General features: G+C 39.7%; 1 protein-coding gene across 1 annotated transcript in view; it reads left to right on the top strand.

The window, feature by feature from the left end:
- The first annotated feature begins 329 nt into the window (after positions 1 to 329).
- NTNG1 (netrin G1) overlaps positions 330 to 25,798 on the top strand; it is a 360,887-nt gene continuing 335,418 nt past the window's right edge. Inside the window, exons 1-2 of the mRNA XM_004581993.2 lie at positions 330 to 665; positions 7,230 to 7,979. Coding sequence (XP_004582050.2) covers positions 7,734 to 7,979 — 246 coding nt within the window. The 5' untranslated portion in view covers positions 330 to 665; positions 7,230 to 7,733. The remainder of the gene's footprint in view (positions 666 to 7,229; positions 7,980 to 25,798) is intronic.

The raw sequence follows: 25,798 nt of genomic DNA on the forward strand, positions 1-25,798 counted from the left end.
TCGGACGCGCCGCGTCTCGCAGCCGTCAACGATATGTGCAGTGACATTTCTGACTTGAGTGGAGGAATGCGCGAGGGAAGCCCGGGCGAAACTGCTCCAGGAGGATCTTCTTGGCGCCAAGGCTGATTGTCCTGATTGATGCCCCTTCCGACTGAGCTCAGCGTCTCCACCTGAAAATTTAAAATGTAAGCGATGCCAAGAGGGATAGAACCACCCGGCCACTGGTTTTGAGTCTCGGGAATCGGAAAATCGCCCTGCAGTTTGGGGAGGAAAAAGAAAGAAAAGAAGAAGAAGAAGAAGAAACCCGGGGGGAGAAGGGGTGGAAAAAAAAGAAAGAGAACAGAGAAGACAGATCCCTCCGTAAAAGTTTACGGCTAGAAGTGGCAGCGGTGGCGCGGGGCGAGCCGGCGAGCGGGCAGCGGGCTGGTCAGGCCTGCGAAGGCTGCGATTGCTTTATTAATATCTCCGGGTTTTGGAGGGAGAGAGGCACCTTTCTCATCCTCCCAGCCTCTCCGCCCGCCCCTGCTCCCTCCCCCTCAGCTACCTGTCAAAGTCACTGATCTTTTGCATTTCCGAAGAGGACGTCTACGGGAAGGAATTCCCCCTCTCGGCGCGGGCTCCGCGACGGGGCAACGCGCGGGAGGCTCCCCGGGCGCCTGGAAAAGGTAATTCAGCGGCGGGGCGTGGCGTGCGGGCGCGGGGTCCGGGTCCGCAGGGTCCTCTCCCGCAGTCACCGGGTGCTCTCTGGACCCGGGGCTGCAGCGGCGGCGGCTCGAGTCCACACCCCCCTCGGCATCCCTGTCCGCCCGCGCCCGCCCGGGTGAAGGCTCGGAGGGAGCTGCCGCCGCCCGCGGGCTTGGCTGCTGCGGCCGCCGCCCGAGGCGCACCAGGCTGGGCAGAGCCGCCGCCCCGCGCCGTCCGCTCGCCTCCCTCCCGGCGCAAGGGCAAAAGGGCCCCACGGTAAGTCCCGCGGGCTGCACGGCCGCTGGCCACCCACGCCTCTCTGGGCTGCAGCACCCCTCTCCCCGGGCTCCCTCCCTCCGGTCGCCTCCCCTTACCCCCCTTCAGTGCCAGCCACAGGCGGGAGGGAAGGCTCCGGGTGGGCGAGGAACTTTGTAAAGCGCCTAGAGGTGGCGGCGCGCAGAGCCTGTGAGCGCACACCCAGCCCGCACCCTCTCACACCCACACGCTAGAGTCTTCCTGGGGGTGTGCCTGGGTGGGCGCCGCGGCGGGCTGCGGGGTGTGCAGCCTGAGTGCAGGTTCGATGCCTCAGTGCCCGCCTGCTCTCTCGCTGCCGCGCACCTGGCCACACAGAACGCTCAGGAGGGTTTGGGCTTTTCTTTCTTTTGGCAATTTGTCTTTGGTTTGGGAGAAAAGGACAACTTGCCCCGTTGTCCGTCCCTAGGAGCCGGTGGCCCCATCGGGAGGCTTTGAAGTCGTCCCCTTTTTGGAAAAATATCTGCATTTTCGGGGAGAGACCACAGCCTTACAGTCCCACGTTGTGCAGCCGGGGAGGAAGGAAAATTGAGAGCGGAAATGACTGGGTGCGGGAATGCCATTTGGAATAGATTCTCAGGTCCTTTCCTGGTATCACAGTTGTCAAGTGATGGATTCAGCTAGGGGCATTGAATTGCTCTCCAGTATGGATCTGTGGATATCTATATAATACAAGTAATACTGAATATTATTGGGCCCAAAATAACCAATTAAGTGATTCATGCAAGGGAAAACTTGAATAGAAAAAGAAACTGCGCCCTCTGCTGTTGATCGCAGTAACCTCACCCAGGGACCATCCTCGCCAGAAATCCACCGGAGCACGCTGTCATTTTATAGGGCGAGGGAGGAGGACTGACCGCAGGGCGTTCAAAGCTGCACTTTTGGGAAAGTCTCAGGTTAAGTTTTCCTTAAGTGTATATATCCAGGGAACGGACACGTTCATCCTCACACAACTTTTCCATTCTTCTCTACACAGGGAATACATCCTCACAGTTTGTCAATCTAGATGGGAAATTCTGAATAAGCTTCAGAATTCTACTGACCATATGGTGAATTTGGCAGATCTGCTCTAGAAATAAGGCCTCACTTTATGATAGAAAATACTAAAAGTTTTCTTATCTTACAGAAACCAAAAAAATCATTTATTCAAATATGCTAAGTGGTTGTGCTTATCAGGAAGTTTTCCGGAAAGCTTATTCTTGGATGGTGTGGGGCAGGGAAAGTTGTTGTTAGTCCTGGAGGCGTGTCTAACGTGTGGGGGTTAGAGGTCCACTTTCCCTAAAGTATTTGGAGCTGTGTTTTCTTGCTTCCCATTCTCTTTAGCAAAGGAAAAGTAGCTCATTAACTATCCAGGATTCTTTTTTGGAAGATAAGAACTTATAGCTTTTCATTAAGATAAAATTGAGATTGTGCACTGGGATCAGTACGCAAGGAAAAAAATTTCCTCAAAGCGTCTCCTCTAGAGTGTGGTTCCAGCCAACGTACATCAGGGATCTCTTCTCTTTTCTGGATTTCTTGAAGACCAACAGACGGGCCTTCATGATTCCATATGTAATTGGCTATGAACTCAGGGACCTCTGCTAAATTCTGAAGGAGATAATCTTAAAAATCTTGGGAGAAAATAAACTTTTAAAATTTGGACATAAAGCTGTTTCTCTTTGAGTGTTTTTGTTTTGTCAGTTTTCGCTGAGTATGTGTGTTCAAGCAATTCAGGCTGCCTTTTTAATAAGAGGTAATGTATTTTGCAGTTTGCTTTTGTGTATTTGTAATTGGCACACATACCTTACTTTGCTTCCATTATTACTCTGAAAAACACCAGGAAATAATTTAAAAAGTTAAACAATTATGCCACTATTTGATTCATTTTCTAAGTGCTAGGAAATTTGGAGAGAGTTTTGAGTTACAGAAATACCAGTTACTTGGAAAGTAATTTCATGCAACTTAGAAAATTAATTCTTTGTTAATACTGAAAAGTGTGGGTGTTTGAATTATGTTTTGTTATAGGTCAGTAAGAGATTTTGCACATGTTTAAAACTAATTTTATTTCCAGAACCCAGAGTTCTGTTTCAAAACTTGAGGTGGGTGTACACGTTCTCAGATGTGCAGTGAGGCCTTGGATTGGTACACTTCCCTGTGTAACAATGGAGTATTTGTTGTTCATATGGTAATTACGCACCAGATTTCTCCTAGGCGTAAGTGAGTCTGAAATAATTTTATTACTATCCTATCAGCAATCATCCTGCAAAAAGAAATTGTGCTATCTAATTTCTCTAATCAATCTTTTTTTGGAGGACAATAGAGGTCTTTCAGATACCAAGGTTTATTGTTTGTTGTTATTAAGAGCCTCATGATAGGCAGTGGTTTATTATGTCCAATCACGTATGAGTAAGATATGCCAGTGATGTTGTAGAACATGTTAAATAGCTTATATTTGAGAGACAGTTAACAAAGGAATAGGAACAGGTTTCTCAGTAAGATAATTGAAAAACGCTTCCTTCACAACAAATAAGTAAGTGCAAAGAGCATTCACCATATGCTCAAATATCTCATATAAGCCATCTTATCATGACTGTATTAGAAGCTGCTAATTTTTAAAGGTTATGGAATTTGGATGTCTTTATCTCTCAATATTTTTCACCCAGTGGAGTGTGATTCCAGTCAGTTTTTCTTTTGTTCTTTCTCATTCAGAAGCATGCATATTTATAAAATTCTTAATGTCTATGAGGAGTGAGTCAATAGCTGCCTATTTCAGGTGCCCCTAAAGAACTGAATATTTATGGAATAAATAGCCTACTACCACCCCCACCCCCAGTGAGGTTATGCAATAATTAACAGTGCTGAAAGCCAGTTAGAGTTGGTCGATTTACTGGCAATATTTTCCTCTCTGCTGATGAAATTGGCAATTGCATTTGAGCTATAATTGTCTATAATTTTAACCATTATTGTGTTCATGAAATATTTTGTTTGTTCATTTGTTTTTTTCCTTGATGGGAATGGGTCTATGAATTACCTTCTGCAAAGTTGAGCTAAGGTGGAAGTGAAGTAGGCACAGATTCTGGGAAAAATATGAATGCAAGGCCATTTTTAGCTCATTTTTGTCCTGATCACCAATATCCATCAACTTGAAAACTGTGACATAATTTTGTATTTTTCACTGGCTCCGCAAATTTATACAGTGGAGGTCTATGGACTATTTGCAGCATATTAATGTGTCTTTTTATCAAAGAGGACTTCTCAGTACTTTCATTCACATGAGGAGAGAATTGCATTATTTGCTTACAAGTGGATTCCCGAGGGTCACAGCACAAAGTTGTGCATTGGGGCTGCCTAGGGCTCCTGTGACAATGTGCTTCTGCAGGGGATCCATACACCTGAGACAAATTCAAAGGCCATTTTTATCTGGCTTTAGTTGAATTATGGACCAAAAGGGATGCCCTTAGTATATTAGGCCCCAAATATGCTATTGATTGTTCTTTTCATAATCAGTTTGCCTGGCTGTTTGCTGAGATGCCTTAGCTTTGAAGCAGCAGTTGATATTTTTAACCTAGTTGAAAGCACAGACAGATGGGACTCAGTGCCATTAGGTTATGGAGGTCACAGTGTAAATAACATCCTATTTTTATATCATTTTCTTTTCTTTCAAATATTCATAATTATACTTTGATGGCAAATTCGTGATATCTGTGCACGCTTTTTTTTTGTCATGTGGCATGGGCATTCATGGATTTCATTTCCCATTAGTTTGAAGTTAAAGGGATATTTCTCTGAAGTTAATGTGGCACTGAAAAAAGAAAGATCCTGGACTGAAGGATGTCTAGTAGGTGATGGTAAAACATGAATACGAGAATGGAATTGCGTAATTATGTTACAGAACAGCTCAGTGACCCTCTGCTGCTGGTCTGTGATATGCCATGGTCAGTATCTCCTTCTGTGTCAATGGGAGCTCATTAAATGTGAATTCTGCAGACTAACTGAGCCATGCCATATTAGTGCTTGCCAAAGCTTGACATTTTTAATACATTAATAATATGTCTGTAATGTAATAGAAAACTATTAATCACAACTGGTTATGTGCCAGAAATTTAAGGTATAATTGGCTGCTTCTTGTCAAGAATGTCTGTCGCACAGTCCTGCAACTGCCTAATATTCAAATATCTTGCATTCCTTTGCATTTTTCCTTGTCAGTTCTCTAAATTCGATCAATGCTGTGGTCCATAATTCTGTGTAATGACCATCATTATGATTCCGCTATACTTTAATGAGGATTCGTAACATTGGGATTGCTGTTGGGTCAGGAGACAGTAGCAGGCTCACATGCATTTTTTAGTGTTGAAATTTTTCATGAACAAGTGTATGTGCAGTCATCCTTTATTTTGTAGCTGCAGGAAAGCAAAGGCAAATGAAATCAGAATCAGTAGGAGTAAAAGGATCAGGAGACGAGCATTGCTGGTTACGAGCAACAGGAAGCATGGTCTCGAGGGGCATTCCTAGTTTTCATTTGGTTTAAATGCAGAGCCTTAAATTCCAGATTCTCAAGATTATATTGTTCTCAACAAATAAATTGTTGTGTATTTGAAACTAGCCAATGATCTAGTGGTTTCTACTTCGATTCAGACGTAATGCCTCCATCTTGCCCATTATTGTTTTGTTGTTGTTGTTTTGTTTTGTTTTGTTGTTTTCTCCTAAGGTCTGAAACAGTTGAAAGATGCAACTGAAAAAGGTAGAGGTGTATCGTTTTGACAAGTTTTCGGATTATTAACTGTCAAATTGGTGGAAGTTTCTGAAAGTATGATTTTAAAATTTCTAATGAATCTGAAAAAAGAAGGCTACAGTAGCCACTACATGTTTCTTTGTGATGTTTTTCTTTTTATCTTAAAATTCCAAAATGTGATGAGGAAAGTACAGTCTTTCCATTACAAGGAAGAGACAGATTTAAATCTGTAGTTTATACATATTTAGACAAACTGCTAATTATTACTTCATAGGAACTCAAATATTCAACACTTTTACTAATAGAAAATATCACAAATTGCAGCTGTATGATAAAATTTTATGAATTGAATAAAATGAAAATTGCACTTGCATCCATAAAGCAATTATTATAAATTACTTTGCTATGGAAACACAATTCAGCCATCTGTTGGCATTTCAAAGTCTCTGTGCCTAGTTCATTTTAAGATGGTATATTGCTTATATATAGTGAATTCTTTTATAGGATTGTTTGAAGATAGTGCATTTCCATATTTAAGCTGTGATACCTGTGATTTCTCAAAGATAATGGTTACCGGTTCAACTCACCAACAATTCCTGCCCATCGCTGTGAAGACTCTACTATCAGTTAACCAGAAGTACTTTGAAACAGTCATTTTTATTTTCTCTTAGAATTAGTGCCATATTATTCTGCTTCACGGCCTGTTAACTCACCCTCAGCTATTTTTGTATGTGCATTTTAAGTTGTGCATTTTACTAAGGAGCTTTTAGTTTTAAAGCAGTGTATAATATTTGCCTTTGGGACAAATTCTCTTCTGTTACAGAAAGGAGCTGCACATGCAGATGTAAATGACTATAAAATGCTATAAGAAAATAGAAAATTCTTATGAAATGAAAATTTGTTCCTTTGGCTTTATTTTTGAATTTTTTTTCATAAAGTCAAGTTATTATCATTTAATACACTGAACAAAAGATACTCATTTTTTTCAATATAATGAGCAAATTCTGGGGCACAGGCTTGTGATGCAATACTGGCTTTCCCTCAAGCTAGCTAAAGCTAAGGCATGTAGAAGGAATTTGAAAACTTTGGGGTCTCAGTGCCAAGAGGCAAAAGATGTACAAGCCATTGTCATCTCCTTGTCATCATCATAAAAGTGCTTATTTTCCCCTTGTTCTCATGCAGATTCTCTAACCCTGCAGTCTATGAGAAATGCTTAAATCTAGCTGTTTATTCTCAGTTTCTCTCAAGATGAAAATATAATTTCTGAAGTGAAAACCTGTAACTTATCTGGAATACACACATCTGTCTTTGTTGCAGAAGAGTTAAATCTTTCATACTAAAATCTTCCCCAACATGAGCAATTTTTGTTGTATGCTCATTGTAGCAACACAGCAGAGTATACATTATCCATATTATAGCAGCTTGCTATGTATTGAACGAAATCTCCAAATGTCAATATATCATACATTTTGTAATGCATTGATTCTGAGACAATAACTTTTACTCTTACTGTTTCCAAAAGGGTGTTGGTGCCAGAAGAAAAGAATGATTGATGGGAAGCAGACACCAGGCTGTAGACACATCCTTTTGCTTCAGATACTGATATCTCAGTGCTTCTGAGCATCCATTGTGAGCTGTGAACATTGAGGATCACTCAGGGTTATCGAAAGCACAATGGGAGAGCCATCACTTCACTAAATTATTCTCTGCTACTGGACATATTTTACAAAAAAACAACTAGATCCAAGTCTAACAGATATATTCTAGGACAAGAAAAAAAAAGAAGCAGCAACTGTAACTTATTGCTAGCAGCTGCCTCACAAGTATGTTAGACTTCAACAACATCTTCAGTATACCTGAGCGTGCACAGAGTTTAACCCAGCACATTTGCTTTTGGAATCTGCTTTGAGTTATCTTCCTCTTTATTTGTTTTTAATATATGGACCTACCTATATAGAGACATACATGCTTCTGTAAAATAGATACAGGTTGAAAACAAGCCACGAAGATTGCAAAGAATTTAGAGATGTATTTATCAAGATTCCTGTCGATCCATGCCCTTTGGGTTACAGTGTCCTCTGTGATGCAGCCCTACCCTTTGGTGTGGGGACATTACGACGTGTGTAAGACTCAGATTTACACAGAAGAAGGGAAAGTTTGGGATTACATGGCCTGTCAACCCGAATCCACAGACATGACAAAATACCTGAAAGTGAAACTCGACCCTCCGGACATTACTTGTGGAGATCCTCCGGAGACCTTCTGTGCAATGGTGAGTGAGACAACACTTTTGCAGAGAGCGTTTCGTAGATAGGAAACCAAATAATATATGCATACAGAAGTGGATGAGAAGACTCAGTTCAAGCCATGTGCTGACCCTGCAGGTGGCAGATTTGTATTAGCAGGCCAGCATCACTCTCTGTGTAGGCTTGAGCTTCCTGGAATTACGATTGCACAGGGTGACCAATGAACTGCCTCCCTGACAATCAAAGTTTCATGGAATCAGGTACACTGCATGAATATCAGAAAAACCCCAACTAAAAGTTGCTTTCCATATAGGAACAATCAGTGTGTGATCTGAGCATAAAATCTTTTCGCGAGCCAGTTTTAAAAAGTTAAGGCTTCTTCACACACCTGTGTGAGGTCAGTCCCAAATTCCTTAGTTGAGGATTATATTTTATCTCATGGCTTTCCTCGTAAGGAGCTATGGTGATTTGGAATTTCTCAGTTAAGTGACCAGTGAGCAGAAGTGAGAACTACTGAAGTCTTCCAGAAAAGTCTTTTGTCACATCACATGGCACTTGATTTTCAAGGATCATTTTATGTGGGTACTTGAATGATGAATATTGGACTATTGAAAAAAAATATTTGCTGAAACATAGCAACCTGGGGCATTAAAATGCAAATACTATGCTTTTGCAAGCTAAGTTATTATTCATTATTCCAATGTTACATATAAGTCTTTTTCTGCATTGAAAGTTAAATATATGAAGAGGTAACAGTTGAGAGACATATTAGAATTCCATTGCAGATAAAGCTGTAATCTGTAAGGTATTAGTAATGAGACTGATCATTAAAATTATGCAAATTCACGCACTAAAAAATTTAGAATGTGTCTTCATTTGGTGTGTGTTTTTGCTTTGTATTATAAGTGATTTTTAATTGATTCAAGCACCGGGATCCCATTTTTCTTCACATAACAGGCATCATCACATGGCAGGTTTTAATAGTATTCTTATCTGATTTTATTATCTTGAACCTGACCTGGCATTTTCAGAATAGTGAAACTATTAATCAAGGTAACATCTGTTCCCAGTCCCCAGTGAGTTAAATTAGCATAAGATCATCTTAGCCCTAGCACTAGAGAAAAGGTTTTGTAACAGGAAACAATTTTGAGCAATAAAGAGTGTTTTCACCTAAAAGCTAAGGGCTTGCCATTTTTCAGAAGTGCCTTTGGGGACTGGTTTGAATTATCGTCTAAACCTGATTTTGTGGAGAGTGAGAAAAAGAGCCTGGCTATTAGGTGTCACTATGACTAAAGTGCCTGGAAAGACTAAATATTTCAAAGAAAGGACTGTCTCTCCTGGAATCTGGTATGTGTTTTGCAAAGAAGTTGCATTTTAGAAACCAGAGACTTTGAGAAAAGGAGTTTGTTGAAACACAATAGCAAAACTGTAATAAATCTGCAAAAAAGCTGGGACTTTTGCTGAATTATATAAGAACTATAATAATTTCTCATAAAAGGGCAAATTCAAGCTCTCATTGCAAATCTGGAATAAAATTGCTATCTGGGTGATAGGTTGTGCCGTCATCCACTCCTTGCAGCACAGGAAGAGATCTGGCCCAGTTCTCATGATTATTAAGAACACTCCAGCTCTATATACTGGTTTACATGACACTTGTAACAATATGAACAGATCTAAATAAAAGCATCTTTTTTCGGGATGATGTTTCTACTTGTGTAAGCTCTGGATGATGTGTTCAAGGTGTGATTTTTGTAATTGCAGCTTTCCTGAGCTTAGCCTCTAGTCAGAGAATGCTTGCTCAGCACTACTCCTGCCCATCTTGTTAAGGAGTTGACTTGGTGTTTGCGGGCCACTTGCACCCATCTCAAGTGGGAACAGACACATGGTACAGCTTCCCAGCTTGCTTCTGACTGGGTCGTAATCTGTGTCTTAAAGAAGCCAAGTCCCAACAATCTACTGCCTAAGTGATGTCAGAGATCAAGTGAGAAATAAGAATGAAAACGGTATCCCTCACCTTCCGCAAGTGCAGCCACATGATGCTTTGTGTGTTCATACACAATACTGCAGGACAGTCTCTCAACAAGCGAAGCCTTGCTTGATACAGATGTTCAGAAGCCATGGTAGATTTAAACTTCTAACAAGCAGTATGGTTTTCTAAGGGAGAGGATGAGGATTGAGTGATGGTATCTATGCATTCTTAATATGTATTCCATAGTATGTACGTGATTGGCATAGCATATTTAATCATCTGTCTTTTACATGAACACTTTGGGATTGTTTTGTGTCATATGCCAAGTCAATGACCATGGAATAACATAGCAACAGTCCCTTTCTGCAGTTTTGGATTTTCTATAAAACTCTGAAACGTAAGGGTTTCTGACACAAGGCTGTAAAAGTGTCTTAGGATGCTGTCAGAGCAGACCTGTTTGAGTGCTCTTTAGCCCAGGGTCTAATGGGGATCCATAAATTCATTTGTGTTATGACTTACATGTTCTCCCCTCCTGGACACTTACATCCATACCTGCTCCTTCAGAGTCGTTATGGCCTATTACATCAGGATAGCTGCCAGATGAGCACATTCGCTGCTTAGCCACTATATGTACATGCTTGCTGCAGAATGGCTCCAGTTGTTCAGCTAGTGACACCCTTATTAGTTGTGGCTACAGTTATTCTGAGCACCGAGAGGACATTTGGTCAGAGAAATGCCCTATAATTCCCACATATGATTAATTTAATATCAAGTTGAAGTTCATTGACATTTGCTGCTTTGTAAAGAGGCTATGTTGCTGATTTTTAACTTTTAATTTTTATGTGTCAGAAACGGTCAATGAGTGTTGTATTTTTTTGTTATATGGTGGAATTTTAGGTGACAAGGGTAAATATGATTATATTCACCAATATGTCTCTTCCTGCTAATCTGAATGATATGCATAGTAAATCTTCAGTGCAAAATGTATATTAATTGGACATACATACACACATTTTTTTTTCTGAGAGAATATTGCCATGTCTGTTTGTGATAGTGAACTAGAGGCACAAATCTGAGGAGAGGGGAAAGAAGGAGTAATTCTTTTTCCAGATTTGGATAATGTATTTGTAAAAGACATACTAAAAGCTTCAGGTAGCATAACTTATTCAGAAAACACAGATGATCTATGGATGATAATTTGTTTCAATATGCTTAAGAGCAGATTGGGTGTTCAGAACCTGGATGTAAAGCTGAATCGACAGCACAAAGCTGATTTGTTCTTTCTGTTTAGACAAACTTAGCTGTCATCTCTCCATGCAACACCCCAGTGGCTTAAAAATGGCAAAATTATCTGCAATTATCTCCAGCCTGCAGCTAATTTTCTGGATAAGTTAAACAGAAGCTTTGAAAAAAAAACCTACAGACGGAAGAAGTCATGTGCATTTGTACGATTTATGATGCAGAAGTGCTGACGGCTGTGGAAATGGGAGCCCTTGAGTGCTGCCATAGATTTCAGAGCCAATCAAAACTACATTAGGAAACAAAGATTATTAAAAAGTCTTCTGTGCATGTAATTTTGGCATAATATTATGAGGTGGACATTAAATGTTTCCCTTGGAGACTTTCAGCATCATTAATGCAGCATGCCTTTAATTACAAGTAGACTCATATTACTAAAAAAATGGAGAAAATAAAGTACTCTGAGATGTATTTAGTAATACCCTCATTATGTTTACTGGAATAATTAAATGAAAGAGTATAATTTTTCTAAATAAAATGTCAGAATTGGAAATGAAAATTGATTTTCTGTAGGAAATTTACTAATGTGTGCTGGCACTCCTGATAGACATTTATTCATGTAGCTTAATGGGTCTATTAATGATCATTCCATATTGTGCTATTTCTTGGTAGATTTCTATTAAGAACAACTTTAATTATGGTAAGCTTTGTGGATAGAGCACATTTCATTATGCTCAAATGGAATTTACAAAACTAGTAAAAAAAAGCCTTTGTGTTTTATGATTCCAAAGAAGCCTGTGGTATGAAGGAATCATAATGCATGATCCCAAGACAATCTATAACTTAAATTTCTGATGTGACATCAGCTCAGGCTGCCCTCTGGTGACTATCAGGTGACCTTTGAGGAATTAATTTGATACAGTCAGTTAAGTTTTCAATGACAAAGGATTAATACCAATTTTCCAAAAATTGAAAATGGCATTGTCTTAAATAATTGTCAAGTGACCTAATCACTTAAAACATAATTCAATAAATGAATTAAGTTTTAATATTTGTGACATCTTTCATTTGAACTAATTTATTAATTATGCTAGAATGAAATCCTTAAAAAAACCTTCAGTTCCTTCATTATTAACACTTCATTGTTATTGATTCATTATTTGGACTTATTTCTTAGAAAAGCTTAATTTATATTTGTAATAAATTAAGTTCTAGGTATATCAATCTCTATTACATCACTGCATCAAATGTTTCCTTTTTTAAATTACTTCATTTTGACAATCTTTACTTAGCTGCTTAGGGCACAAAGGGTCAAAGGCTACAGGAAAGTGGGTAAGACTATTGCTTCCACATTTTTTTCTGTATCTGGAGTAAAGAGGGGGGAAAAAGGGAGAAGCCCCACCCAGCCTCCCACCCATCCCGGGTCCCCAATGTGGGGCATGCTCCGAGAGTCCTCTCAAGTAGTTTTGATAGTTCAACGGTTCTAAAATGCTGCCAATCTCAACATTCCAAGCATGATGAAATTGCTGCAGAATCCACTGGTTGACATAGTTCACCTTAGAGTCACCGTTTGCCCAGATGTTCACTGCCAACACATGGCTAGGTTGTTGATTGATTTGTTTTGTCCTCCGTCCCCTCTTGTGGTACCAGGTGTTCTCTGCAGGTTCTGATGGAATGCGATATCCTCCATGTGCACCTGGATATGCTGTCCACTGCTCCATCTGAGCCTCTAAGCAGGCTCAGCTTTGACCCTTGCACTCCATGGTCAAACCATGGAACCTGCACTTCCCTTCATGGTTGGGGTTCTAAGATTAGCAGTTCAGCTGGAACGGTCCCCAAAGAGACTTCATCTGAAGTGATCACAGACCTGATTCTTGTGTGTGCATACCAGTACAGGGTTCGGTACAGTCCATCGCCCCAATCAGCTGGTGGTTGCAATTGCTGGGTCAGTTCTGTTTCCAGTCCTGTCTTCTACACAAACCAATGGGTGTTGCAGTCCAGCCTGATTCTGCCCATCACACACTAGGCCTGCACACAAACCAGCGGGAGCGGCAGCCTAGTTGGAGCGACCCGCAATAACCCCCACCAGGCCAGCCCCCTGCCCTGGTTCCTGTGCTTGCCAGTATGAACAGCAGACTAGTCCAGTCTGTGCCACATCCCATTCAGCTCTCCTGCATGTCAATGGGCATTGAAGCCTAGTTCAATGCAACCAGTCCTACTATCCAGTCACCACACCTGTTGGCAGGTGCCACTCTCTATCAACCATGTACTAGTACTCATGCTTACCAGTGGGAGTGGCAGCCCAAGAGGGAGGTGCCCGCTGTTTCCCTACTGAGCCCACTTCTAATTGTGGATCTTGACTCTTCAGGTCGTTCTGCAGTTTAGCTTAACAGAATTAGCCCCCAGTGCCAGCATCTACCAGGTGATGCTGCGCAAAGTCCAACTAAACCACACCCACTCTGGCTTATGCATGTACCAGGAGGTACAGTCAACCCAGCCTGGCTTTCCCCTGATCCAGCTCACATTCAGGCCAAAAGGTGTTGTAGCCCTGCCTGGTCTGGTCTAGCCCAATCCCAACTCACACTCTCCAGTGGGAGAGGTGTTCCAGCAGGGGAGCCTTCCATAGTCCCCCTACCAGGTTACCCCACTCCCACCCAGTTCCAACATGTGCTGGTTGAATGTTGCAGCCCAGTCTGGCACGGCCTGCCTTGCCTCATCATTTGCCAGTGGGTGCTGAAGCTTGGCCAGGCCCGGTCCACCCCCAAGTCAGGCTGACGTTGGTGAGGGTTACAGTCTAGCCCAGCCCAGCAGGCAACCAATCCTAGTCGTGATGTCTACTGATATGTGTTGCAAGCTAACCTGCCCTGACCCACACTGTTCTGGTGCTCAGATTCGCTAGAGGGTGATGTGAACTGGTTCAGCCTGGTCCGCCCCCAACCTGTGCCAAATGTATCTCGGTGGATACCTTTCCCTGGCCTGGTCTAGGTTGCTCCCTGTTGTGGTTCCTGCTTTCACCTTCAGGGACTGTTTCCTGCCTGAGGAGTTGCCCAGGCTCCTCCATCAGAACCTCTCCCAATGCCAGATCTCATGCATACTGGTGGTGGGTCTGTGAGCCAGCCCTACTTAGTCTACCTCCTGTCCTAGCAGGAACAGTGGCCTTTCCTGACTGGCCTTCAACCCATTCTGGTTTTTACTGTTGCATGTTTCAGCCCAGGCAAGGCCTGTCCGTACCCAGACACAGCTTACAATTGGCTCAGTAGGGGCAGAGACATAGTCTAGTCCATCTTACATCTATCCTGGTCCTCCAGAGCACCAAATGGTGTTGGAGTCTAGCCCAGCTCTGTGGCATCTCCAAGAAGTATAAGGCTGCAGTGCCTTTATGGAAGGGAGCTACTGGATTACTGTTGAAATTGTACAGGCAGGGTAGCAATCAGGGTTAATGGGAGAGACCTTGGGAAGAAGCTGTCCAAAATTTTTGCAAGGCTTGTAAAGCCTGAAACCACCCCATGTCATCCAATAATCTGAGATAGTGTTCTCCATGTGCACAAATGTTCCTGTTGGTTTGCTTCACAGCATTATGCCAGACCTCTATGCACAGAATGAACATATTTACTCCCCTCAAGGGAGGTAAATTCCTAAACAAAATTAATATAAAATGGTATATATCCAGGGGCAGGATGACAGAGAAGTAAGCTCAGCACCTAGAATTTAAAGGCTAAATATTATCTTGTAGCATATTAAAGGGTTACTTGGAAATGTCATCTGGTAGTTGAGTGTTTAGTGTTAAAAATTGATGGGCCAAACAAATGCAGGTGCAGCATTTAAATGACAGCCTGGTAGCCTGGTGAATGGAGGGAATGATGGTGTAATCTCTCTCTTTTTAAAAAAGATTTATTTATTTGTTTGGAATTCAGAGTTATACAGAGAGGGAAAAGAGAGGGAAAGAGAGAAGGAGAGAGACCCAAGGAATTGGGTCATCCTCAACTTCCTTCCTAGGCACACTAGCAGTGAGCTGGATTGGAAGTGGAGCAACCAGTAGTCTAAATAGTAGCCCAGTGGGATGACATGTCAACATGGGATGTTAACACCACAGGTGTTGGACCACAGACTACACCACAATGATGTGCTACACCCCAGAATGCCTTCTTAAAGCCATTTTGTAAATATACTTATTTTTATAGCTAGGAGAGTGGGCTGAGTAAGACAAAGAAAGATCATGAACATGGAGCTATAGTAACCATGAACTTTTAGATTAATGCAAAAATGTAGGACTTCAAAATAAGAATGACCATGCAATTGACTCTTTTGTGGTGCCTTATTTAATTTCCCAAGAGGTACCAATCTTACTATTAATCTAGAAAAAAAATCACTTGAAAAATATGAGAAGCAATATTTTCAAATGCCAGCTAATCCAAACCAATTTGAGGTCTCTTGGGCAAAATCTCTAGATTTCTGTGAGACTTGCTGTAGTTTCTCTGGGTTACTTTTTTTCACTTGGTTCTGGTATATTCCTCTGAATTTAAGGATTGGTGTCACAAGAAGCCCCTCATCTCATATCCCATCCTGTGTCCCTAAGCATAAGCAGATGACATTGCTTTGGTTTGGAATAGTTTGGGATCTTCTCTTCATCCTGACTTTACACATTCTGCAAAGTCTAGTTCAAGTTATTTTCTATATAAACCTCTTGCTAACTTAAGCTGAAAACATTCTCTTCACTTTTCAACTCTGTCAGCTTGCTTATCTATCTTTATACATCTATATATCTAGAGAGATATACTGAGGTATAAAAATATTTGAAAAGTTCATGGAAATACATATTAAAAAAACTGCATATTTGTTTCAAAATTCTTTGCACATAAACAAACTTACTTATAGATTTCATTTTCCATGAACTATTTGGTGCACCTTCATGCAGTATTTATCCTTGTTTAACACACTACTGTATCTCATTATATCTTACTGATTTATATACAAAGATACTTATTTTTTCATGTGTTTGCTATATTCTGGCTCTTTAACTGGATTGTGATTCTTTAAATGAGATTATATGTAAAAGAACCACAATACTTATTGATATATTCAATAAGGAATTCAGCAGAGCCTACACATGATACTTCCCCCTTTTTAAAACCTCTGAGCATTTAATATAAGCCTAAGCAACAAACAGCAACATGATTTTACCTTATAATTGCTTAAATGGTTATATATGGTATTTTTATTACCAGACTGCTTTCTATTTCTTGAGAATCCTTTATATAAAGCAAGTGTTTGCTTTATTTTTTGTAACTTTAGAGAAATTCGAAAAAATTAGTTACCATTTGGGCAGATTATATGCTGTTCTCAAAAAAGAGATAGCAGGGGCAAAAATCATAGTTCAACAAGATAAGCTGCCACTCTGGTTACCTGAATGCTGTACCTGAGTGCTTAGGATTGAATTTAACCTCCCTCCCCGTCCAGCTTTCTGTTAATACACACTTGCGGAGTCAGCAGATGAATGTCGCAGTACCTGAGTCTCTGCCACTCACCTGGGAGATCTGAATGAAATTCCTGTATCCTGATTTTGGCATGGCTTAGCTTTGGATATTGTAGGAATGGAAGAGTGAACTAATGAATGGAAGATATCTCTTTTTCAGCCCGTTTCCATTCCTTTGCAAAATTGAATGAATCCATAAATGAGAGATGGTAGAAGCAACATATACTGAGCTCTGATAGCTAAAACATATGTCTAGACAGTATAAGATGAAATTTCTTATGTTCTAATTAACCCTTTTAGATATTTTCTAATATGACTCATTGTTGTTTATTATAATTTGACAATTATGTAAAACCAAAAGCCATAACATTTAAATCATTTTGTCATGTTTCTTATACATCTCACTCCCTAAATGTATAATTTTTTAATAAAATTAGAGTCATAACACATACAGTTTTTCATCTTTTTCTCCCAATTACTCTTACATTTTCCACATTTATTTACATTATAATATACTTTAAAATATGATTTTAATAACATAAATATTCATTTATATGGATCTATAGCATTCTAATTGCCTTTCCCCCTTGATAACTTGATACTATTTTCATATTTTTCCATTGGTTACAGAGCTGTAATGAATATGGATCAGCATAGTCTTCTTTATTCGAGCAGCATATTTAGATTCTCCCACATACCTCACTTCTCGTGTTAGGTGAGGGTGTATTGAGCTCACTGTGTTATGTTTAGTGGAGGCTAACGGGCAGGGCTTTGCTGCTGTGTGCTCAGGATGAAATCTGTGCCAAATGCTTTAGGCACTTGGGCATTCGTGCATAGGAAGTGCTGCAGGACTTACACAGGTCTCTCTCGCTGGGCTTTGCTCTCTTTTGTTTGGATCTGAAAAATCATTCTGGAAGTGGAAGCAAACAGCTTTGATCACGTAATGAAGAGCAAGGCCAGGAGACTACTTTGGGAACAGTAAGCTGAACATAAGTAAATTACACCTTGTCAATCACAGAAATGGCTTCGTACATACATTTTCTTCTTTTAAAATTTTTATTTTTTCCTTTTAAAGGAATTTATTAATGCATTAGAGTTTCAGAGTCACAGCGAATACATAACAATTGCAATTCTCATGTTAATGTAATAGTAACAAAGAGAACAGATTCTGTGTAATTCATAGTTAGAATTCTAAGAATACAGATTATTTGAAAGATTTATTTATTTTACTTGAAAGAGAGAGAAAAAGAGACAGAGAGAGTGCAAGACCTTCCATGCACTGTTTCAGTCTGTAAATGATCTTAACAGCCAGAGGTGGGCTGATCCAAAGCTGGGAGCTAGGAGTTTGCTCCGGTTCTCCCACAGAGTGCAGGGGCTCAAGGACCTGGGCCATCCTCTGCTGCTTTCCCAGGCCTCAAGCAGGGAGCTGGATCAGAAGTGGAGCAGCCAGGCCTTGAACTGGTACCCATATGAGATGCTGGTGCCACATGCAGAGGATTACCTTGCTACACCATCTTACAGGCTTCCTCAGAACACAATTTAAAACTTGTTTTGATATTTTTCAACTGAGAACCTTCATATGGCACAAGGGTTAAGATGCCTCCCACATGGGCCTCAACAGCCAGCTCCTGCTCCTGGCATGTTTCCTGCTAGCATATACTCTGTGAAGTAGTGGTGATGGTCCATGTAATTGGAACCCTGTTCCCATATTAAGAGACTTGGATTATAGCTCCAAGCTCTTAGCATCAGCTTCAGCGCAGCACAGCTGTTACAGGCATTTGGGAAGTAAGCAGAAGAGAAGGCTCTATCAGTCTCTCTGTAGGTTTCTCTCCTTCTCCAATAAATACATAAACATTTAGAAAAAGCTTGCTTTTAGTAAGAAATGGATTATATACCGTAACTCAACAAAACACACAGTGAATAATACCCAAAAAGCGGAGCTGTGCTTTCTGTATGCTGTGTTCTCTGTTACCGTTCCTTCCTTTATAGTCCTTTGTTTTAAGAAGTAGTTGAAAATAATATGCTGATCATGGTCCATAAATTTTATATACCATTGTTTGTGAATGAAATGAGAAAATTCTGCTTATGTCACTACGTGACTCCCTCTTTTTAACAATAATATTTTCGAGATATATCCTTATGCACTGTTTGACACTTGGATTCTTTCTTCATCAGTCTTCCATTTATGTGGAAATTTAGGTTGCGTGGATTTTACACACTGAAGCTCTATAAGGCATTACTAAACTGTCCACCAGAAAGCTAGCTAGTGGTGTATGCTTCCATGGACAAGTGATAAAAACGTGTAACACACTAGATTCACACCAATACTGGACAATATGCCAGTTAAAATTTCTTCTAGATAGAGAGACTTAGCAGATAAACAGGGACATGTGCTTTGCTAAAAGGGATATTGATTAAATTGCACTTATTCCCAATACCTTTTATGCTAAAATTATAATTAAAAAATGTGACATTGATATAGGGACATTTTTAAGAAAGAAAATTGGCACTTAATTTTTTGAAGATGTGTTTTTAATTTTTTAAAGATGCCTTTTCTTTTTTTTTTTTTTTAAGATTTATTTATTTTATTACAAAGTCAGATATACAGAGAGAGGAGGAGAGACAGAGAGGAAGATCTTCCGTCCGATGATTCACTCCCCAAGTGAGCCGCAATGGCCAGTGTGCGCCGATCTGAAGCCGGGAACCAGGAACCTCTTCCGGGTCTCCCACGCGGGTGCAGGGTCCCAATGTATTGGGCCGTCCTCAACTGCTTTCCCAGGCCACAAGCAGGGAGCTGGATGGGAAGTGGAGCTGCCGGGATTAGAACCGGCGCCCATATGGGATCCCGGCGCGTTCAAGGCGAGGACTTCGGCAGCTAGGCCACACCGCCGAGCCCGGTCTAATGTTTCTTGATCATTTACATTTATTTCTGACTCTAGTACTATTTTCCTTTGTACTCTTTGTCCATTCACTGTTTTTTTTTTTTTTTTTTTACTAAAAGCAACAATGATCTACTAAAGACACAAAACACGTATGTATAGACATAGTGCAGCTATTTGTATATCTGTCTGTGAATGTGGGTCTTTTACATGAACTCCAATTTCTGTCAGTTTAATCAGTTCAAAATATGAAGATTCATATTGCCAGAAGAGCAGATTTGTCAGAGACATTTCCATGACTGTACTGTTGTGCAAATGTCCAGTGTTTCTGGCCAGCTTTCGGAAGCAAGAGCCATCATCCCTGGGCTAGGGAGGATATATCTAAAAGCTGACTTCTGTATCTTTTCTTCCTAAGGTACACATTTTGTCATTTTTCCTTAAGCAGATTGTCTGTTTCCACTGAGAATCAGCCCTTTTGCAGGCAGCTGCCTTTTGAAATATATTCTTTGTTTAGAGCTGAAGGTGTGAAATCTGCTTTGGGTTATTTCACCAGACCAATAGGCAGACTGATTCCTCAGGTGCCATTTTTAAATTTCAGAATTGTCTTTCTTACCTTAGGAAAAAATGATGAAAGTTGTTTCACAAGTAGGATAGGGGAAAAGAACTTATTGAGATTGGCAGGTTGTAAGTTTCTTCTTGTCTTGCTGGGAATAGATGGATTCACATAGCATCTGTCCCATGAAAATTAAAGATGTGAGCTGAGGAAGAAACCAGAATTGGTTTTCACTCTTTGACCTACTTTGAAGCTGACTTCTGAAATATTAAATGAAGAAGTGAGCAGGGGATTGCTCTAGAACAAAGAAATTGCCCTTTTGTTCCAGAGGCTTGATGCCCATTGAGAGGTTTGGGTGCTGACATCATCACCAGGTCACACCTGCACAGTGATTTTTCACCATCACACATATCTTTGTGTTTTTTCCTATTTCTCCCTTTTCTTTTTGGAAATGATAAAATGAAGAAATCAAATCCACTTCCCAATAACTTTCAAGCACGGACTAAAATTAAATCTCAGCAATGTTGTCATGGTTCTTATAAATTGGTTTGTGTAAGAGAATAATTTATAAACTGGTCGAAAAGATTGGACAAGTGTGAGGAATATGAAACCTGTGAGAAGTCAGAAAACTGTTCTAGGAAAATAATTCTATATGTCAGAGAAGGACAGTGCACACATAGGATCCTGAAGACATGGGTAGGAGAAATGTAAAACGGTAACTTGTCTGCTAGAGAAGAGCTGAAATTTGAGGGTTACATGAAGGTTATCCCAGAGGTCCTCAATCTTTCTGAAAGTGAAATTCAAACATTTTAACATATGTCTCTTATGTAGGAGTAACTGGATTTAACGTCCAACTCTACATCTTTACTGCTAGTGAAGATCCTAGAAGCAGTGGTGATGGCTCAAGTAGTTGGATCCCTTCTGCTTGTTTGGGAGCCCTGGACTAAGTTTCCAAGTTCCAGGTTTGGTCTGGTCTAACCTTAACTATTGGGCGTGATTAGGGAAGGAGTAAGTGGATGGGAACCTTTTTTTCACTGTCTCATAATACAGGCATTTATACATACATTTATACACTGTTTGGGCTACTTTGTGTCAGAATTGGTTGATACCATTCACATTACGGACCATGCTCAAGTTCTGTCAAGGGAGAGAAGAGTCCAACATTTGTAGTATGCACAAATTACAGAAGAGAAAACAAGCTGGTGGTCAGACCAGCTGTTGTTGGTTGTTAATATCTAACCATTCCATATGGATTTTGATCTCTGAGTTTTGAAAGATGAATCTTACACAAGATATTAAGGAGCATTCTCAGAAATGTGTCTGTCATTACAATTATCTCTGCTTTTATACTGTGTAGCTCAGTACAACATGTATAACAGTGTTTAATGTCTTTTTCCTGAATGAACCTGTGCTCTGTTTTTGCAAGTAATATTTGTAGCTGATATTTATGAAGAACTTACATGGTGCAATGCACTGTATTAGATGCTTGTGCTGAATTAATTCTTTCAATTCTTGACCCCATCATTATCTTTATTTACCAGGTGAAATAATTGAGGCATGAGGTTAAAAAATTTTTCCAACTAAATAGTGGGAACAGGATCTAAGCCCAATCACTAACAGGCATATCCCACTCCTAAACTAATCTATTCCTACTAATTTTGTTTGTAGCAGTGGAATACAACTGTAGTGGATTTTTTTTTTTAAATTACACTTATGATTTTGACTGTGAGTTACCTTTTGGTGATTTTGCTATTTAAGAAGGCTTTTATCTGAAATAACCTCAGAAAATTGGATTCCGTAAATAGTATGTGGAATGTTAGAAATACACATTATAGGATGAGTGCCTTCATTCAAGGATAAGAGAACCAATCAACAGTATGTGCTTCCGTTCTTGCTTTCTTTTCCATTAATGTGTTCATATAAATGGAAATAAGCTGTAAAAAATCATAGAGAACAGAGTACATATTGCATTCACCATCTTAAACCAGAATAAATCAGCAACTGTTGGCTAGTTAACAAAAGAATTTTTCTATGGGTGAGGTGTTGAGAAAAGTGGTTAGCTTGATGCTTTTGTGTTTGTTTGTTTGAATATAGTATCAATAACAGCTGTTACCATATAGACAACTGCCTACCTGCTGTCCACTTGGATATCCAGTAGCCATTTCAAACACAGTGTGTTGGACATAGAACTAAATTTCTTTCCCAGAATTGATTCTGCTTCCAGTCCTCCCAGTCCTTCCAGTATCTAAAGATGACAAATTAAATTCATCTAGCTGCTCAAGAAAAAAAAAAAAAAGCTCAGAAATGCCTTTTACCTCCTCCACAGCCCTTAAGGCACAAGCCAGCAAGTCCTGCTGGTGAGATTCACATTGTGCTGCAGTTCCAACCTCTTTTCCTTTCTTCACTGCATGGTCAGTTCCCGCTCAGACAGCATCTTCTCTGGGATGGATTTCCACTGGGCTCCCAATTAATCTCTCAGCTTACAAGTCCTGTCGTATTATCAAGTTTATATTTATTTTTACAACTTTAAATTCTTCTATTTTGAAGTTGATATAATTTTAAAAGTAATTATATAATTTAAAAAACCCAGGACATTCAGATCCTCTCCTTTTTTCCACTTCCTCCTATGGAAAAAGGAAATATCCTCATTAAAGAATGAAACCACATCCCACCGTGTTGCCTAAAAGATCCTTTCAAATCTGGTCATGCCTCCTCTCTAATGTGTGCCCTAATTCTTTCCATATTGCTCAGTTTTCCCTGGCTGTGCTCTCCTTATGTTCCCCAGGAAACTAAGTTTGTGTCCACCCTTGGTTTCTATCCACACTCTCTGTATCTTCCTCTTCGTTAAGAGATCAATAAATATTTGCTAAATAAATAAATAACATGTTAAAATAAGGACATGTTAATTCAGCCATAATAGTCATGTCAAAGATAATTGTTAAAATAAAATTCTTTAGGTGCACTATAAGTGCTAGAGATGCTTGATATTGAAGAATATCATAACAATGTATTTTTTAACTTGATTAAAAAACAGTTTATTTTTCACAAATCCTTTTAAACCATGGTTGTTCATTTTTGTCTGCTTGAAAGGCACAGTGTCAGAGAAAGATAGTGAGATATTCAAAAGATATTGAGAGATCATCTCTTTGCTGGCTGCCTACCCCAGCTGTCACACAGCCAGGCTAAAGCTAGAAGCCTAGAATTCAATCCAGGTTTCCCACAGGGTGACAGGGGCTCAAGTACTTGAACCATAATTTGTTGCCTCCACGAAACATTAGTGGGAAGCTAATTTGAAGCAGAGTAGTCAGGACACAAACTGGCACTATGGTATGGAATGAGGGAATCCCAACCAACATCTTAGTCTGCTGTGCTACAACGCCTACCCCTAAAATGCTTTAAAAGTAGGTTGGTAGCATATATACACATAAATGATGAATGCTAAAGCCACCACTAAATTGAAAGGGTAACATTATATATGCACATATTTTTTGTTGTTATTCGATTCAGAAGTTTGTATTTTTAGCTAGTAAATTTTATTGACCACAGAGGTGTTGTATAATAGTCTATTTAATGCCCCCCGATGCATAAATAATTGTTGATTATTCTTCCAAAGCAAATTTTTATACCTAAAAGCAATCCATTTGGACATGCCTTTTAGGAAGCTGTTAGTGAAAGCTGGATGTGAAATGATTCTGTAAGGATGTAAGAGAAAGCAGTAAAAGAGGAGCAGGTCTTCAAAAGATATGGAAAATCCAACATATATATGTAGATATATTCGTATTATATTTTTAACATTCAAAAAATTGAACAAACATTTATGACAAAATTGAAATCACCTTATTCCCCACCCCTTGATCTATTGCCTGTCCTCCTCTTCCCAAGAGAATCTAGAATTTTGAATTTTGGGTATTTCCATCTGATTTACATCTTTATATTTCTTATACCAAGCTTATATGGTCATAAAGAATACAAAATTTTTCCTTTGAATTTTAAAAATGGTAACTATCCTAAAAATAAATAATTCTTTAATTTGCTTTTTAATTTTAACATCATTTTATGTGTATATCTCAGCTTACTAATGTTAACATTATTTCTATATTCCCATTTGCTGTTGGATAAAGACATTCCTCTTAAGTATGAATTTAAGAAGTTTTTGTGGATTCTTGTTTTTGTTTGTTTCCCATATTAACCCACCGTGTGAGAAAGATCCTTATACCGATCTCCTGGGACATAGGAGCAAGAGTTTTCTTTCCTTCTTTTCTTTCTTTCAAAGTGTGTGTCCCAAAGTCAGTATGTTGTATTGTACTTTTTGGGTATTTTCACATTTTCAGCAAATGTGATTGCTCCACTTTGCATTTCTACCCACAATTTACAAAGACCCTGATAGATTTCTTTCTTTTTTTTTTTTTTTAAAAAAATCTCATTTACTGGCCTTGTTTCTTTTGTGTTAAATAAATGTTTTGGGATTTGTGTTCCTTTTATTTCTTTACCTGTCAGACACTCATTAGGTTGTATAATTCATGATAGCAACCGTAATGAATTCAGGGCTTTTAATAAAACTATGTTCTGGTGCTTACTCTATAATCTTTGTTTTAATTATTCAATAGTAAATCACTGGTAAGTTGTATGAGCATCACTAACAAATACCCAAAATGTTGAGTCAGCAGGAAGAAGAATGAAATTTAGACACACAAACATTGAGCTAAAGTATAGACTGCTTTGCTTGATTGTAACTTTACATAGGAAACAACAAGTTTTAATAGTGACATGGAAGATGTGCTCTACACTACACAACTGATATGAAACTCAAGGTTTTTTTGTTTGTGTTGAAGATGTATTTATTTTTACATGAAAATAAGAGTTACAGAGAGAGAGAGAGGGAAAGAGAAATCTTCCATCCATTGGTACTCCCCAAGTGGCCTGAAGGCTGGAGCTGAGCTGATCTGAAGCCAGGAACCAGAAGTTTACTTACCAGAACGTAGTTACAGGGGCACAAGGCCTTTGGCCATCCCCCTCTACATTTTCTAGGCCATAAGTAGGGATCCAACTCAGAAGTGAACTAGTCAGAATGAGATCAGCCTGCTCTGCTACTGCACTGGCAGCTGAAAATCAGTTTTAAAAACTTAGTAGAGCCCAGTGCGATAGCTTCTTTGGCTAATTCTCCATCTCCAAATGCCAGTGGCCTCCTGGCTACTCCATTTGAAATCCAGCTGCCTGCTTGTGGTCTGGGAAAGCAGTAGAGGATGACTCAAAACTTTGACCCTGCACCTGCATGGGAGACCTGGAGGAGGCTCCTGGCTCTTGGCTTCAGATTGATTCATCTCCAGCCATTGTGGCCTTTTGGGGATGACCCTGTGGACAGACAATCCTTCTCTCTGTGTCTGTCCTATCTGTAAATCTGTCTTTCCAATATAAATAAATAAATCTAAAAAAAAAAACCCCATGTGTTTAATATTTAGCAATGTGCGCTTGTGTGTGTGTGTGTAATATGTGTTTGTAGTCCCTGAAAATTCATTGTCTTCATTACCGGAATATTACAGTAACCTTATAGTTCCTTTAAACTGGAAATCTCCCTGCTTACTTTGCAAGATGATATATAAATATTGGCTCATCCATCACTGGAATGACTTGACTTGTCTTGTGGATAAAAACCTGAGGATGATCTGTAACGGTAATAAATCCAGACATCAAGGGAAGGGTTCCATTTTCAATTAAGACCACAGCAAGGAAAT

This window comes from Ochotona princeps, chromosome 2 (genome assembly GCF_030435755.1).
Source record: "Ochotona princeps isolate mOchPri1 chromosome 2, mOchPri1.hap1, whole genome shotgun sequence".
Lineage (NCBI taxonomy): Eukaryota > Metazoa > Chordata > Mammalia > Lagomorpha > Ochotonidae > Ochotona > Ochotona princeps.